This window comes from Corvus kubaryi, unplaced genomic scaffold, assembly GCF_017639235.1.
Source record: "Corvus kubaryi isolate FWS band 111438036 unplaced genomic scaffold, C.kubaryi_AGA036_p1.0 37385, whole genome shotgun sequence".
Taxonomy (NCBI): Eukaryota; Metazoa; Chordata; class Aves; order Passeriformes; family Corvidae; genus Corvus; species Corvus kubaryi.
The window spans coordinates 20,879,012-20,894,835 of NW_024581127.1; the positions used below are offsets into that span (position 1 = coordinate 20,879,012).

At 34.0% G+C, this 15,824-nt stretch overlaps 1 protein-coding gene across 4 annotated transcripts in view; it reads right to left on the reverse strand.

Annotated features, from left to right (window-relative positions):
- The window catches only part of CSMD3 (CUB and Sushi multiple domains 3), a 613,333-nt gene that overhangs the window by 364,314 nt on the left and 233,195 nt on the right, over positions 1–15,824 (reverse strand). For 2 of the 4 annotated variants that reach the window (XM_042035928.1, XM_042035927.1), the window contains exon 7: positions 3,963–4,271. The exons of the other annotated variants lie outside the window; for them this stretch is intronic. In XM_042035928.1, the coding sequence (XP_041891862.1) occupies positions 3,963–4,271 (309 nt within the window). The remainder of the gene's footprint in view (positions 1–3,962; positions 4,272–15,824) is intronic. 4 annotated transcript variants of the gene reach the window in all.

Here is a 15,824-nt window from a genome sequence, read left to right on the forward strand (position 1 = left end):
TTTAAGTCATATTATTAAGCATACTGTACAAATGCCTTTTAGCTTTTGGCCATATGCCTCTTAACATATCTTTAGACAGTAAAAGTATGCTATATAAGCCCTCACAAGAAAATGTTCTAAAATCTCTCTCATGGTGAATGCATATACACAAATAAAAATTCTAGAGCCTTAATAAGTAAAGTATGTAGTTGATATAAATTATAGAACAATTCAAAAGGACTAGCAGCATTACTAAACTGTATGAAACACAAATAGTAGAAAACAAAAATGTCAGATTATCCTCTATTACTTTAGTCATGATGAAGCCAACAATTCCTAAATATTTAACAGGAAAAAAAAAGAAAAAAGAAAAAAACAAGGAAATATCATGTTTCTATCTTGTGTCTATCATGTTTAATTGCCTTCTTGTTTTCACATCTGAAAAATATGGACCATACTAGAAACTGTGACTGTACGATAGGAAAGAATTTCTACTAAAATCTGGGAATTTGAAGTTCCTTGGTTTAGCTGAGTGGAAGGGTTTAGGAATCTCCTTTTTTCCCCCCCTTCTTCTGAACAGAAGAGATAAACTTTTCTGAATTTGACCACTTGGTTTTGTTAGAACTGAGGACCCAAAAGGTGCTGTGTTTCACTATCAGCTATCCTATCTAAATATATTTTTCTTTAGCCTATCAAGGTGCATCTTGAAAATAAGCCTCTCATCCTTAGTTACTCCCTCCTTCTACAAGGCTTCATTGTTGCAATAACAAGAACTCTTCTTGCTCATCTCCCAAATAAAAATTTTTATATATTATGTACTAACTTGTCCTTATTTAAGTTCTGTACATACTGACATTTACTTCAAAATTTATGCTTTCATCCTGTCTTACACGGTATTTTGTAAGGTGGGATGATCAGGAAAATGTTATACCATTACATTACCTTTATTTATCTGATTCAGTCTGAATTCTTGTTGATGAAGAAACTATAATCATGTACAGTATTCCTCAAGAGATCTCACTACTTTCTTATAAAATGATACTTGTACTTCCCTACCTTTAAGGAAAATATTTCACCAAATGCACCTAGGGTTTCTTTATCCAGCTAATAAGCTTAGAGAAGATATTCATCAGCCAGCCTTTGACACAATTTAAATTATTGTTGAGGTCCAGGTAGTGTATCTAGTACGGTAATTTACACCTAGCAGTAGAATTTTGGGTACATATAGACTTCTAGTTCTCTCTATACATCTCGTTCATGCATAAACTTCAAAAAAATTTTTGCAAAACAAAACAGTGTTGCTATTGTCTACTCATTCTGAAAGACCTTATCCACAGAACAATCGCATGGAAGCCAACAGTACTACTCTTTTTCTGCAGTTATGATTTTGCATCAATGCTAATGTATCATAAAACTGCACTATTCTGGTCTTACTAGCAATATTCTCAAAAAAGCCTACAGTTACATCTATATGTACAATAAATTTTTACAATTTCAAATATTCACACATACATAGTGTGTATATGAAACAGTAAGTTTTAGTAATTATATTTAGTATATAAAATTTTGTCTTCTCAATTATGAATTAATTTGCATAATTTGGGAGTGTAATTCTTAAATTACAATCTAGAGCACTACAAAAAATGCATTTCCAATGTAAAAACTAATTTTTAATATCTATTAAACAGAGAAATAATTTTAGAAGGTTTTAATATAAAATTCTTAAGTAGATATAATTCCATAGTTATTTAATATGCAGAGTTTTTAGACTTCTGTGCATAATACATTTTCAAAGAGAGATTAAAATACTTAAGTAGTAACCTACAGGAAACTCTATATAAATACCTCTGGAACGTTCCTCCGTAATGGAAATTTCTTCAAGTCAATTAACAGCTATCTCACATTGACAAAAATTCCTTCAAAATATGTCTGTGTCTTTTTAGAAAGGAATATTTTGTGGAAGAAAATTATAGGTTATTTATTGAAGGTCATTTGATATGTTTTAATGGCTGTTATCAAAATGTTTGCTGAGTAAAAATGGTAAATTTTTACTCAGTATAGGAATATCCCTTTAACAGCATGAACACATATACTGTTCTGTGAGTCACAGACACAGGAAAAAAATTTAAATATTTAGTATAATGAATGCTAGCAAAATCAAGACTTTCAATGTTGCATGGGGGAATAAAATGCACACAGAACTAGGTATGGGCTTTCTTCTCCACTGAGGTCCATACAAGTCTGATTTCACTTGTATGTGTACCTTTTCGTACCTGTAGTACTATTTTAATTTGTGAAAAATAAACACCATAACATTATTTTAGCAGTATCTTGGTGTCTAAATTATTCTCCTTTTTTTCATAATCTAATGTTTAGCATTTCAATATGATAAAATAATTTAGAATTATGTGCCATACCTGTATCTTATATTAAAGAATAGGTCAGAGAAGAAAGGAACACTGAGAAAACAGCGGGGAGGACACTGTAGTGTAATGATTCCAAACAGGAAATGGGAAAAAACTGTATGTGTATCACAATTACTGCCATATTTAGCTGCTGAAGTAGTACATTCTTACATCTTTAAATTAGAAGATATTATTACAGATCCTCATAAACTCCCTTATAACTGAAAACAAGCCTGTTTTTTAAACTTGACCAAAGACATTTTGAAATTAATGCATAGCCACACAACCAGTACAAACCAAACTGTTGATTAATTTATACCAGTCAATAACCAGAAAATACTTCAGATTTCCACTGAAATTAATGCAAATGAAACATAAACATCTGTTTAATTATTTCTATTTCATATGCAAACCAAATACAGTGTTTGTTTTTCAGTTACTCTATTTAAATTATATATTTCAAAATTCTGGAGAACTGCAGCTCTTGTTTCAAAAGGTGTTAGTAAATGAAGCTACAATAACTTATACTAGGTGACTATCCAGTAAGACAACAGATTCCAAATAAAACTTCTTTACAAAACATCAAACATATAATGAGATTTCTACAAATGTCTTGTGCTGTAAAAGGTGCTTCTCATCAATATATTTGTGTTTATGAATTTTTCATGTACAATTGATTAACATGAAGCACACAATAAAAATTCAAAATGCATAATAAATGGTATTCAACAACATTAGCCTGCAAAATTAAGCTGATCCTTTTCTGAAATTGTGTATGTCTAAAAACACACCAACATGCAATTTTTTTCTGAATATCTGTTGGTTAACTTAAGACATTCCAGCATTACTTTTTGTCACCTTCACGTTTCAGATATCAACATTTACTTTTTAACGCAGCAAACAATGCTTGTTTTATACTCCAAATATTGTTCATTATTAATACTTTAGCATGCAGATTAGATCATCTCAATATAGACATATATAAAATCTTTAGCTTTAGCACTTTAATATTTGCTGAATTCCCTAGTGTTCTAAATGTTGCTTTGATCATTGATTTCATGTTTGATAGAATAAAAATGTACAGATGTTTTAAAAAACAAAATATTGCTGAAGATTTAAGCAGGAGGGAGACGAATACAACTGCATCACCTACTGGTTTAGAACAGCAGCTATTTATAAAGTACATTTTTAATGCTATGGTTAATTATGTCTAATCAAATATGCAGAATAGATGAGTATTCTAATCTCAATTCTCAAAACTTCCATCAGATGTCTCTTACACTAAGCTTTATTGTGAAATATAATGCTAGAAGCTATAAAGCCACATGAAAAGAAAATTCCTTATATGTACATTTTGTCTTTTTAGAAATCAAAACAATTTAAATAATGAAGACAATATTACTACTAATTTCATTTTTCCATCTGAATGACCTACTAGAACTCAAATTTAGGCAGATTTAATCCCTTTCCCATTTGGTTCAATTACACTTCCTGAATGGATACCTGAACTTTCATTTTTAATTTATACAAAATATTTTTTCATAACTACATGTGCACAAGTAAAATAATATCCAATACCTCTATGAGTAACAACTGCAAGTTCTTTAGCTCTTTCTATCTGTTCAGCATTTCTTGGTCGTCTTCTTGTGCTTTGTAAATTTGCTTGAGGAAGAGAGAGTGCTTCCTTGTAAGCAGCCAACTCCAGAATTGGTTTTCTTGTATTCATAGCTTGTACTCGTTGTTCTTCAGCAGATTGTCTACAGGTGGTCACTGCACTGGATACAGCAACATCAGCAGATGTGCTAGCAACAGTAATGGCACCAGTAGTGGCCGCAATATGCTCCTCTAACTCACCAGTGGAGGCAGTTTTGATGAAAGTAGAAGAACCTGTAGGACACACAGTAGTACTGGATGCTAACTTTTTCTTTTGAATTGTGTTTTCTTGATCAATCTAAAAAATTAAATTTCCCTCTGTTTAACATAGTAAAGACAACTGACATGAAAAGAGGAAAGTCAAAAGGCTTTATTTAAAAAATTGAAGCAATCAGAACATTGTTTAATGCTAGTGAACATTTTGTAATAATAGTGATATTACATGTTAAGATTTAAATGTCCTCAAAACTTAAACTTTTTTACCAGTCTTAATGACAGCACATAATTTCCAGCCCTGCACATTCAGAAATGAGCATGGCTAGAGCAAAATATACAGCTATATCATTAATAGGGCCCCTACTAGGAAACCATCCTATTGAGGAGTGAAATGGCAGCATTATATACTAACCTAAGTAGCAGAAAAATCTGCCATACTCCAGCTGCTAATAAGGCTCTCAGATATGCTCATTATTTTCATCACAGATCCCTTGACAGGGATCTAAAAGCTCATTTAGACTTGACATGAGACCAGGTGTAGATGAATAATAAAAGGTACACATTTAAACAAAACTTGTCAGCAGTATTATTTATACTTAACATTGTAAAAAGGCTTCATATGTAATTCTCTTTTTGCGCTCTAAATTCTGTAATAGACCAGATTATTTTACTATAAACCCTCACATATAAAATGTTTCAATAAGCTAAAAAATTGTCCATGCACTGCTTGTGAAAATATTGTTAGCATTTTTAAGGTCCCTACTATTCAAAATATAGGGCCAATTTTTCCATATTTTGTTAACATTTTCTTTCTTCCCCATCCCCCACATTTGGCTGCAAATGTTTGGAAGCCAAGTCTCTCACCTGTAAGCATTTAGAATATCTTAATAGAGTAGAAACTCCATCTTGGCTGGAACGAATAATTGACTGGGCAATGCATAACAAAATTCACCATAAAAACATAGTCGAACAAAGCTGATGTAGCACAAACTGTACTATATTTTACTAGTATCTTTAAAACATGGCTTTTTTATTTCATAATAATGATTAGGGCCCCTTGAACAGTCATTCAAACAATAATATTCCATACTTCTCTTTTTGGTTCTGTGCTCTCTTCTCATACTTTGAGACTTGTCCTTTAAATGTAGTGGGTGATGTCAGGATGGAAAGCAACGAGAGTTTTCACACTTTTAGAAAAACCTGTCCACTAGAAAATGGAAATGAGACTCCCAGAGGAGTCTTAACTAAGCATTATATAGTATATTTAATGCACAAGGTATATCACATCTCTTGACAGAGTTCTCAAATGTTCTGTATAAATTAATGGAAGAGATTCTCATATCAAAAATACTCAGTCTTGCTAATAGTCTCTTTTGATTACTGCAGAATTTTTAGGCTAAAAATGGTTTATTTTATCATACTATTAAAAATACTAACATAACAGGATATGTTAGCTTTATAAAGAAAACAAATAAAGCTGATGTGGGTAAATACTATTTTTGCTATCTGACATTCAATGTCCTAACATCAGTTGTGTAATACAGCACTTCTAAATCATAGTGGTGGTTTCCCCTGCAAAACTAAAAAACCTTAGTAGTACCATGTAAGCTCCAGGTTTATGTGTCAGAGACCAAACCCAAAACTACTTACTGTCCTATGATGACAGTGATATAAGTAACTAAAATAGACCTAGACATTTTTTATTCTTTATTTCATAATAAAAGAAGAAAATTGTCACAACAGTGCATAATATCAAAATCTAGACTACTTATGATTCAGTATACAATAAATTTTGACAGACTGGTATCAAGTTTAAAACACAGAAAATACAAATGCATGGCCAAGAGATATTTTGGAACAGAAAAATGTTGTTTAAAACAAAGAAAACTTAATGTATGTTACATAATCACTACTATTAAAACAAAATCTATGTGAACATATCTCTATCATGCAAGCAAATGTACAAGAACAGGCATTCATCTGCTTCCAATATCAAGGTCAAAGCAAAACTATATTCAGAATCTCAATCAAATGTCATGGTCTATCCTATTTATTTAAATAGGCACAGCACTTTAAATGAGAAAAGCTTAAAGGAGAGTTCATCTCAAAAGAAAAAAGCAAGAAAAATTAAACTTACTTAAAGCTACAAAGCTTACACATTGAAAAGTACTGCTTTGACACAGAGGCAATTTTCAAACAGAACACCTAACTTGTTAGGCTTTCACATTCATTTACACTGAAGAACTCATGCAGAAGATCAGTAAAGTTAAACAACATGGCTTGATTTACATGGAAGATTTTGAGAAAAAAATAATGTTATGTATAAGCAATCTTGTAAGTATCAGCTACTGCACAGAAAAGATCCATCAATGTTTCCGTATATATAATTTTTAATCTGCAAGAGTATGAATTTTGGGGTCTTTATTTTGGGAAAACAGTCTTAGACTAATTGAAGCACCTTTGTTGCATGGGCATTTTAAATCCATACTCTCCACTTCAGTGTTGTCCAGTAACATCTGACATTTCAGTTTGTCAAAGAGGTTATTTTAAATATTGTATTTTTCTATGTAATAAAGAAATACTCCTATATTGTTTTACTTTAATACTCTGGTTTAAAAGAAAAAGAAAAAAAAGGAACGAAAAGCTTTTAATGATAAATGGCACAAAACGGAAGAAAGGAAGATTGATCTCTGCTTTTTGGGAAAAGCTTAAACCAAAATTTTGCAGTCTACTGAAGTCAACTCAGAGGCAGAGAATCACTTTGAATTCACAATCAGCCAGAAAAGATGTGTAGTTTGAGGAACTGCTAGGCTGAATCATATGAGGAAGCAGTGAGGACAGTGGGTTAAAAAGAGTAATTGTTGTTTAGGGCATGGCGTCACAAAGAAAGAGAACCCAACCAACCCACACAAAACAGTCTGAGACCTACTAGACTGGACCAGCATTTCTCTAAGCGAGTCTCTGTGGAAGGAGAACAGACAAAAACCAGTAAAACTGAGGACCTTTCATGTGTCAAATTAGCCTCCTTACGCAAGGAAAGATTGGAAGTGGTATTTACTCATAAAAACTTAGAGCTATGTAGAAGTGAAAAGAGATCAAGCTGATGATCTACAGAGAAATTCCGTTCAGAAAACTAGTCTTAACAAGACACTACTCAAAAGTGTTGCAACTGTTAAAACTTAGGATAATGCAAACATATGGGAGACCCATAAGCCTTTCTATTTATAAAGAAGTGGAAGCTGTTCTTGATTCCAGGATCATTTTTAGTAAAGAAAAGAGGCAAGAGCCTTTGACATTTGCCTGAAACAAAGTTCCAAAAATAGATTATGAATCTGTGCTAGATGCACACACTTTGCATATGCAATATGCTACAAGTATACACAGGGTTCCTGTTGTAAACATGATACCAAAGGAAATTTACCCCAGATAAACTCATAGTGGAAGTTCAATTAGCAATTAATCTAATGGACTAACTTTTTATGAGTGATTCCTGAGGGCACAATCTAGGGAGATAATAAATACCTTTGCCCACTCTGAGAAGCATTCACCAGAAACAAAAATAAGGCAGAAAACGGTATCTAACAGAGTGAAAATCCTTGTTGAAAATGATCTTTTATTTTTTGTTTTAGAGGACTATGACTTGGGAAAGCTTTCCTGTAAGTTGTCCCCTCTTCTCTAGGTTGAAAAAGCTCAGTTTGCTCAGCCTTCCTTCCCTCACAGGGTAAGTGCTCCAGCTCTCAACCATCTTGGTGACCCTCCACTGAACTTGCTTCACTGAAAAACTCATCTTCCCTGTCATGAAGCCCAAATCTTAATGTACTATTCCAGCTATGGTCACAGAAGTGTTGAGACAAGGACAAAAATCCTTCCCTTTAAATCTACTGATGACATTCTTATTAATATAACTCAGGACGCTTTTGGCCTTCTTTCTTTCCAGGGCACACTGCTGTCTTGTGCAGCCTGCTGTCTGCCACAACACACAGGCTCTATTCAGCAGAGGTCATCGCTATCGGACAGTCCTGTTGCCAAGGTTTCTTCCTACCCAAATACAGGACTTTACACTGACCCTTGCTGATTTTCACTGGATTTCTGTTGGCTCATTCTTCCAACTTGTCTGTGTCCCTATGGCAAGCCTGTCCTCGACTATATTGACTGTTGGTCCTTGACTATAATGACTGATATTTTGGTGTCATCTGCAAATCCAGTGAGACTGCTCTCTGTCATTGATTGAAGCTCATTGATAAACACATTGAAGAGAACTTGTATCAGAATAGACATCTGTAGTAGACCACTTGTTACTGCACTCTAGGTAGAAAGTCTGGCCCATTTATGACTATATTCTAAATTTAATTTTTCTTTATTTCAGTGTTTGAAGAACAGATAAAAACAAGCAAATTGTTCATAAGACCAAATGGGATCTAAGGCTACTGTCCAACAGCTATTCTAATTCATTAGAGTTTGTTTTGCTGATTAGCTCCTAAGAACCATGTTGAGTAAAAATGTGAAAGCAAATAGAAATATTCACTGTCCTGTTAATTCAGGATGAATAAAGGTACAGGACTTTATTAGTTCTTGTGACACATATGATCCAGCCACAGACTTCCCAAACAAGGCTAAAGGTCATTAATGCAGATGACCCTAAACGGGACTCAGACTACAGGAAGGTGCTAATAAGGTGACTGTCATGAGGTCAGCCTGGGACTTTTCCTGTCTATCTTATTAGCAAGAAGTCAGTCTATCATTTTGCAATGGGTAATTGGGAAAGAAGTGTAGACAGTCAAGCAAAAAAATAAATGCATACTTCATTAAAGAGAAAAAGAGGTAGTTACAATTATAAATAGAATTTTTAAAAAGAATAATAACTGTATCTTCATTCTTCTTTCAAATGTTCAAGGACTTTTAGTCAAGGCTTATTTAGCTGCCTTACTTAAAACTTCCTATACTTAACTAATTTTGGAGTGACCCGTGCATTCTATTAAAAAGATGCTTTTTTTTTTCCCTATCTTAATTAACTGTTCTCTTTGATGTTCTCTGTCGTTAAGTATCTGATGCTTGCAAAAAATTTCCAATAAAGTTAGAAACCTAATTAGAAGAATATATTCTGTATCTGTTAAAGGAATTTTCAAGTTTATGTAGACATAACAGCTTATTTGACTCTTTTAACATATGTCATTCCAGACTTATTATTTTAAAAAATCACTTTGTTTATTATTCATACATTTCTAGTATCTTTACCTGTTCTTAGGATCAAATTGTAATAGAAAAGAAACAGATACATAAACATAACATAAAACACATATTTTAGAACATAAAATCAGTATTAATGGCTGCCATAAAATACTCATCTGACAAAATCTATTTTCAACTTCCAGCTATTCAGAAAAGAAATAAAACTGTAGTTTTAAAGAAACGCATGACTGAAAAAGATACAGTTCAAAGGAAATTTCTAGACTTTAGTTCAAACAGGCAATGATTCCTGAACTTATACAAATAGCAAAGACTCCAAAAGCTGTCTAGCCAGAATTTTAAAAAAGTCCTTCTTGTTCCTTTTGTTCTCGTGTTGTCCACAATTGTGAGAGTTGATTCAGAATTTCATTTTTATTTCCTTTTGGTACTAGAACTTGCCTTTTTGCATTACTGCATTGTCTTATGAATTTTTTAAACTTGCCTTTTTCTGCTCTCTTTTTTTCAACCTCTTTATTGTTACCTCTTTCTTCTCTTTTTCTCTATTTTTTGTGTAAAGTTTTACACGTAAATCAATTGCTGCAGTAAGACATACCAAAACAGTCTGAAAGTGACAATTAAGCAGCAACCAGAAATTTTCAGTGATGCAGGGGATATGTCATACTTCAGTACAGACAAATGCATATCTCTGTGATCTTCCATATGCCTCTCTCAGTGAACTTAAGATCACCTTTTTTAAGTAGATACCAAAAATATGGTAAATTTATGAATCTTAATTTTAGCAAACTGATTACATTTGGAAATCTGAAATTCAGACAAATTGCCAAACAGCTCTAACATGATTTGTTTTCTTACTACTAAAATCAGGACATAGACAGAGTGCTACCATTTTTTTTTTTATTGCAGCAATATATGGTTTTTTAATAGAAGCAAATATGAAAATGCCTAACATATGTGCACATATGGATAATGTTCTTTCAGTTGACTTACTTAAACTGAGAAAGTACTTTCTGAAAGGCCTGTTACTTTTAAGAAAAAAACAAAAAACAAAACCAAAACTTAACACGAATGTTAGTAAATGAGAAAGGAGTGATTTGAAATACAAAATAATTATTTTCATATAGTCATACTTTTCTTTTTTTTCAAAAGACATATGCATCAATGTAACATAAATCTGTGTAATCAAACATAAACATACAAAAAAATCCAAAAAATACTACTTAAAAATTCTTCAAGACTCTCAATAATATTACAAAAATTAATGAAATGAATGATATAATGCTGGGAAAGGAAAGTATTCACATCTCTTGGCCTTAAAAAGAATACCTTTATTGTATTTGTCAAGTAAAAAGCCTTGCCAATATTGTCTTACATATTTATTTTCTTTCTAATTTTGAAAGTTTTGTGAATCATAGTGCAGGAGTGTTATTTCCCCTTTTTAAGGATAGGATAACATCAAATAAGCAAATCCAAAAGAATGATTACTATAAAGACTATGTACATTAAAATTTATATAGCAACCATTTAACAAAAAGATACACTTAAAATTTAAAGGTTCTGACTTCTAATTCTGTTTCTTGTATCACCATGGATACGCCATCATATTGTAGTGCTCTCATTTCTTTTCAATAAAATTAAATTCTCACTTTCCTCTTACTCCCAGAGGAATATTAGTATTAGTTGCCTAATATCTGTTCAATGTTATAAGCAAGCAAAGTGGCTTTTTAAAATCAAATATACAGTTTCAGACAGAACAATACTTGCTAAACCTTGAACTATATATTGATATGACTCTGACACGCCTTTTTTTAATATTTTCAATGAAGTTCAGATACATGAGAAAATAATGAATCTTGAACCCAGTAATAATCTCTTTCACTTATTATTAACAGGAAAAAATGTTTGTACCATTGCTCTTGAGTGTCTAACTAATATTTGCCCTAAGCAGGCTAAATGCCCAAATTTTTGATTCTAAATCCAGTATTAGGCATCAAGAAGCTATTTGACTTAAACTTATTACAGAAGATTGCTAAACTAATTTAAGATAAATTATCCAATATAGTAATCTTCACTACAGGGAAGATTATTTTAATAGCTAATATATTTAATATATTTTTTAAATTATTACATGTTTTTAAACAGATTAGTACTTGTTAGAAATAATGTAAACTCCTTAGAAAGTTTGTTCATTTACTTGCCAAATGGTAGACAAGGTTGCAGAAAAGGTATCTTGAATACAAATCTTAATACTTAAGCATGTATTTTTCATTGTTTACCTTACCTATGTCTCACAAAATTAACAGAGACTGCAGACTAGTAAGTACAATTTTGCCATTAGTAATACAAGGCCACAGAATTTACATTGACACATAAATTCTGTATGTGGGCTTGCCTTGGCCTGAGGGTGTTTTCACTATTTTTGATAATTCATAGGTGTCAAGTGAATATTTCTTGACCTAATGGCATTTCAGGAATGTTGTGCTCTGATAATACTGCATACAGTAATGATGTGATAAAGCTACATAAGCCCTGCATAGCAAGCAACATACTTAGTGAGGCTGAGAGAGACTAATGTGCAACTTTCATATTTTAGTAAAGAACAATGAGAAAGAAGCAGACTATGTTAAGAAAATATACCAAAAAAATGAATAATTGAACTCCAAGAATGAAGAGGAAGTTCATTTCTTCATGTCCAAGAGTGTCAAACTCCTCCTAACAGATCTTTGGATGCTTTCAATTCGTTGTAATCCCCACCCAGGGACACAAAGAAAAGGGTGAAAATAAGACAAAAGAAATACAGAGGAGAGTAGAAAGGCAATTCTTAACTTTTATAAATGCATTATTGTTATTATTGATGCTTTTCTATATTAGATAATTTAGACTATCAGACCATTAAAACATTAATTAGAATAACAATAAATTGTGTTCCCTTTGGTGATAACAAGATTATTTGGCAAACGTTATATTATATAAGTCCATTACAACCCAACTAACTTTTGGTCTGTAAGTTTTGTATGCCAAACATACACTATTTTCTCTATGTATCTTACACCACTGAAGTGTTCTCCAATGACTGTCAGGACTCTGAGGGCTCTAATGGGCCAAAACAGGACTGCCCAGCCTTCCTGGGGCCTCCCACCACCCATGCCTATGGGTCCATGGCCTCAAGGCTGAAGCCGTGACTCCCTGTCCCAGTGATGCCACAGCAGTGTTTGTCCCCCTCTTCCCACATTCCTGTTCTACCTAGCCATGGGGGTAATGTCCCTGCCTGGCCTTGGCCTGTCCTGTTTTCCATGGAGATGCCCAAAGCCCAAGGTTTGGTCTGCCTCCAGATGCAGCCTCCTCTGCTCCCTGCAGCAGGGGGACCAACACTGGCTGAAAAGCCCTGCACTGCCAGTCTCAACCCTGATCCCCGAGCTCTCAAGCCTTCAGGAAGCTGTTGGCCTGTGCTTGTCTCATATTCATACAATGCCTATGAGCAAAGCATAGCATTGCATTTAACAAGAAGTGTTATTTTTCCCTTATTTCTCACTCAGAATAAATAAAGTTAATCTCTAAGCAGAATAAATGTTAATTATAAAGCAAAGTTGAATGATTTATAAATGAAACTACTGTCTTTTATTTTTTGATTTTATCTAAAAGGTCAGGACAGACTGAAAAATAATACTTTTAAAGAAAGGTCAGGTCCTAAGTGGGATGAAAACAATTCTCTGGCAAGGAAAAATGTTTCTTTGGTATAAAAACCGATTCAAAATCCACCTAGAGTTTACAGAGATAAAGCTATTTCCTGCTGAACACTGTGTGCTGTCAGCATCAAGTGGGCAGTTAGTGAACTTTTAAGCTATGAATTGGCATCCAGTGCAAAACAAGAGCTTCGCCTGAGGAAAATCTTCCCTGTGAGATGACCCCAGTTATCCATTGGCCAACAATTTCAAGATGTCCTAAGGTAAATGCTTACACACTAAAATTTCAAAATCATTGTAAGAATTACATATGCATTGCCTTAGTGAGCATTTCAGGCAATTTTGCACTGCGATACAATGATAACAATGATATTGTTCTTGTTCAATAGCCAAAATAGTTCCTAATATCCAAAATAGCTCAGTTACTGCATCTTTCTTCACCTTTATGTTGCCCAGAGAAATGCTCACAAAGACAACTTCCACAAGAAAATGATACACTGGCATATCTAAAAACAGGGTAATTTGACACTGTCTTATGTAACATCCTAGTCGGTAAACTCACGAAATGTGTGTTAGATAAATGGGCAGTGAGGTGGATCAAGAATAGGCTGAATGGCAGAGCTCAGAGGGTTGTGATCAGAAGAGTAGAATCCAGTTGGAGGCCTGTACTCAGTGATGATCCCCAGGGATCAATACTGGGTCCAATCTTATGCAACTTGTTTATCAATGACCTGGATGAAGGAATTGAATGCACCCTCAGCAAGTTTGCTGATGATATGAAACTGGGGGGAGTGACTGATACACCTGAAGGCTGTGCTGCCATTCAACAGGAAGAGTGTGATTAGCAGATCAAGGGAGGTGATCCTCCCCTTCTACTCGGCCCTAGTGCAGCTATATCTGGAGTGCTGTGCGCAGTTCTGGGCTCCTCAGTACAGGAAAGACAAGGAGCTACTGAAGAGGGTGCAGTGGATGGCAAAAAAGAGGATGAGGGGTCTGGAGCATTTCTCTTATTAGGAGCAACTGCAGGAGCTGGAACTGTTTAGTTTAGAGAAGACTGAGAGGGAATCTCATCAATACATATAAACATCTCAAAGGCAGGTGTCAAGAAGTTGGTGCCAGACTCTTTTCAGTGGTACCCAGTGAAAGGACAAGGACCAATGGCCATAAACTTAAACACAAGAAGTTTCACCTCAACAGGAGGAAGAACTTTACACTGAGGGTGGAAGAGCACTGGAACAGGCTGCCCAGGGAGCCTGCGTCTGGAGACGCACAAAACGCACCTGGACGTTCGCCTGTGTAACCTGCTCTAAGTGACCCTGCCTTGGCAGAAGGGTTGGACTGGATGATCTCCAGAGGTCCCTTCCAACCCTTACAATTCTGTGATTCTGTGATTTTTCAGAAACAGCAGCAGGTTTTGGATACTTCTTACACTTCTTGGATGATAGAACTAAAAAATGTCAAATTTTGAGACAGCTGGTTTCTCACCATATCTGAACATTTCAGACTTCATCAGAATGGTTGAGGTTGAAAGGCATCTTAGAATTTAGCCACTTTCACAACTGTCAGCAGTTTTATGGTCATTGCTTGATATTTACTTTACCTAAATTAAATGGTATGACTATCTCTACAGAGGTGAGAGTTTCTTAGAGATTCTACAGAGTTCCAAAGTAACTTCTTTCACGTAAGAAAAAGTTGCTGGATAGCAGTGAATGAGAGTTTTCAGCAGTAAATTTGTTCCCTGAGGAAATAATAAATTAAAACCCCCTCAAAACCAAACAAATAAACAAATAAAACCCCACATCACATTAATTCTAGGAAAAGTGAGTACAGAGTAAAAAAAGAGACATTTTGCCTCTGTACAAAGACCATGGGATATTGAAATATTAATTATGCACACAAAAATGACTGTGATACCCTCCACAAGTGGTATAAGGATGAATATATGATATTCAAGAACCATCTGGACACAATCCTCTGCAATGTGCTCTAGGATGATCTTGCTTGTGCAGGGAGTTGGGCCAGATGACTCCACTGTAGTCGCTTCCAACATTACTATGGCCAAGCTGGATGGGGCTCTGAGCAACCTGGTCTAATGAAAGGTGTCTCTGCCCATGACAGGAGTTTGAAACAAGATGAGCTTTAAGGTCCCTTCAAACCCAAACCATTCTATGACTCCATGATTCTATGATATCCATTCTGTGATTCTGTCAATTTCTTTCAGGTTGGTTAATATTCATAATTTCCCACTACAGTCACTGGGAATTTGAATGATTCTTGGCTTAAGTACTACTGACTGGTTTGCTCTAAGTATCAAAAGAGCGTGCTCCAATGGCTTCAACAAACAGATGGTTAATTTATTATAATTGAAATTTCTTTCAAAACTGTAATGTTTCTATCATTAATTTGTTTAAATTATATAGGTTTGAGAACTTTCTAGGGAAAAATTTTATTTAAGCATGTAAGCCTTATACATCTTTCATGAAAAGCCAAACTACCCACCAAACAAATGAAGAATCATTTCTTCTTTTATCTTCAATTACAAATCTGTATTCGTTATCTGCCTGTTACACATATACACTAGACATATATATTAGGAATTAAAAGGTATGGCTTTTAATCCCAAGTTTACTATTAACTGAGAAGGAAAAGGAGTCACAGGTGAAGAAAAATACAAAAAGCAGCAGTTTGTTTTACTTTCACAAAG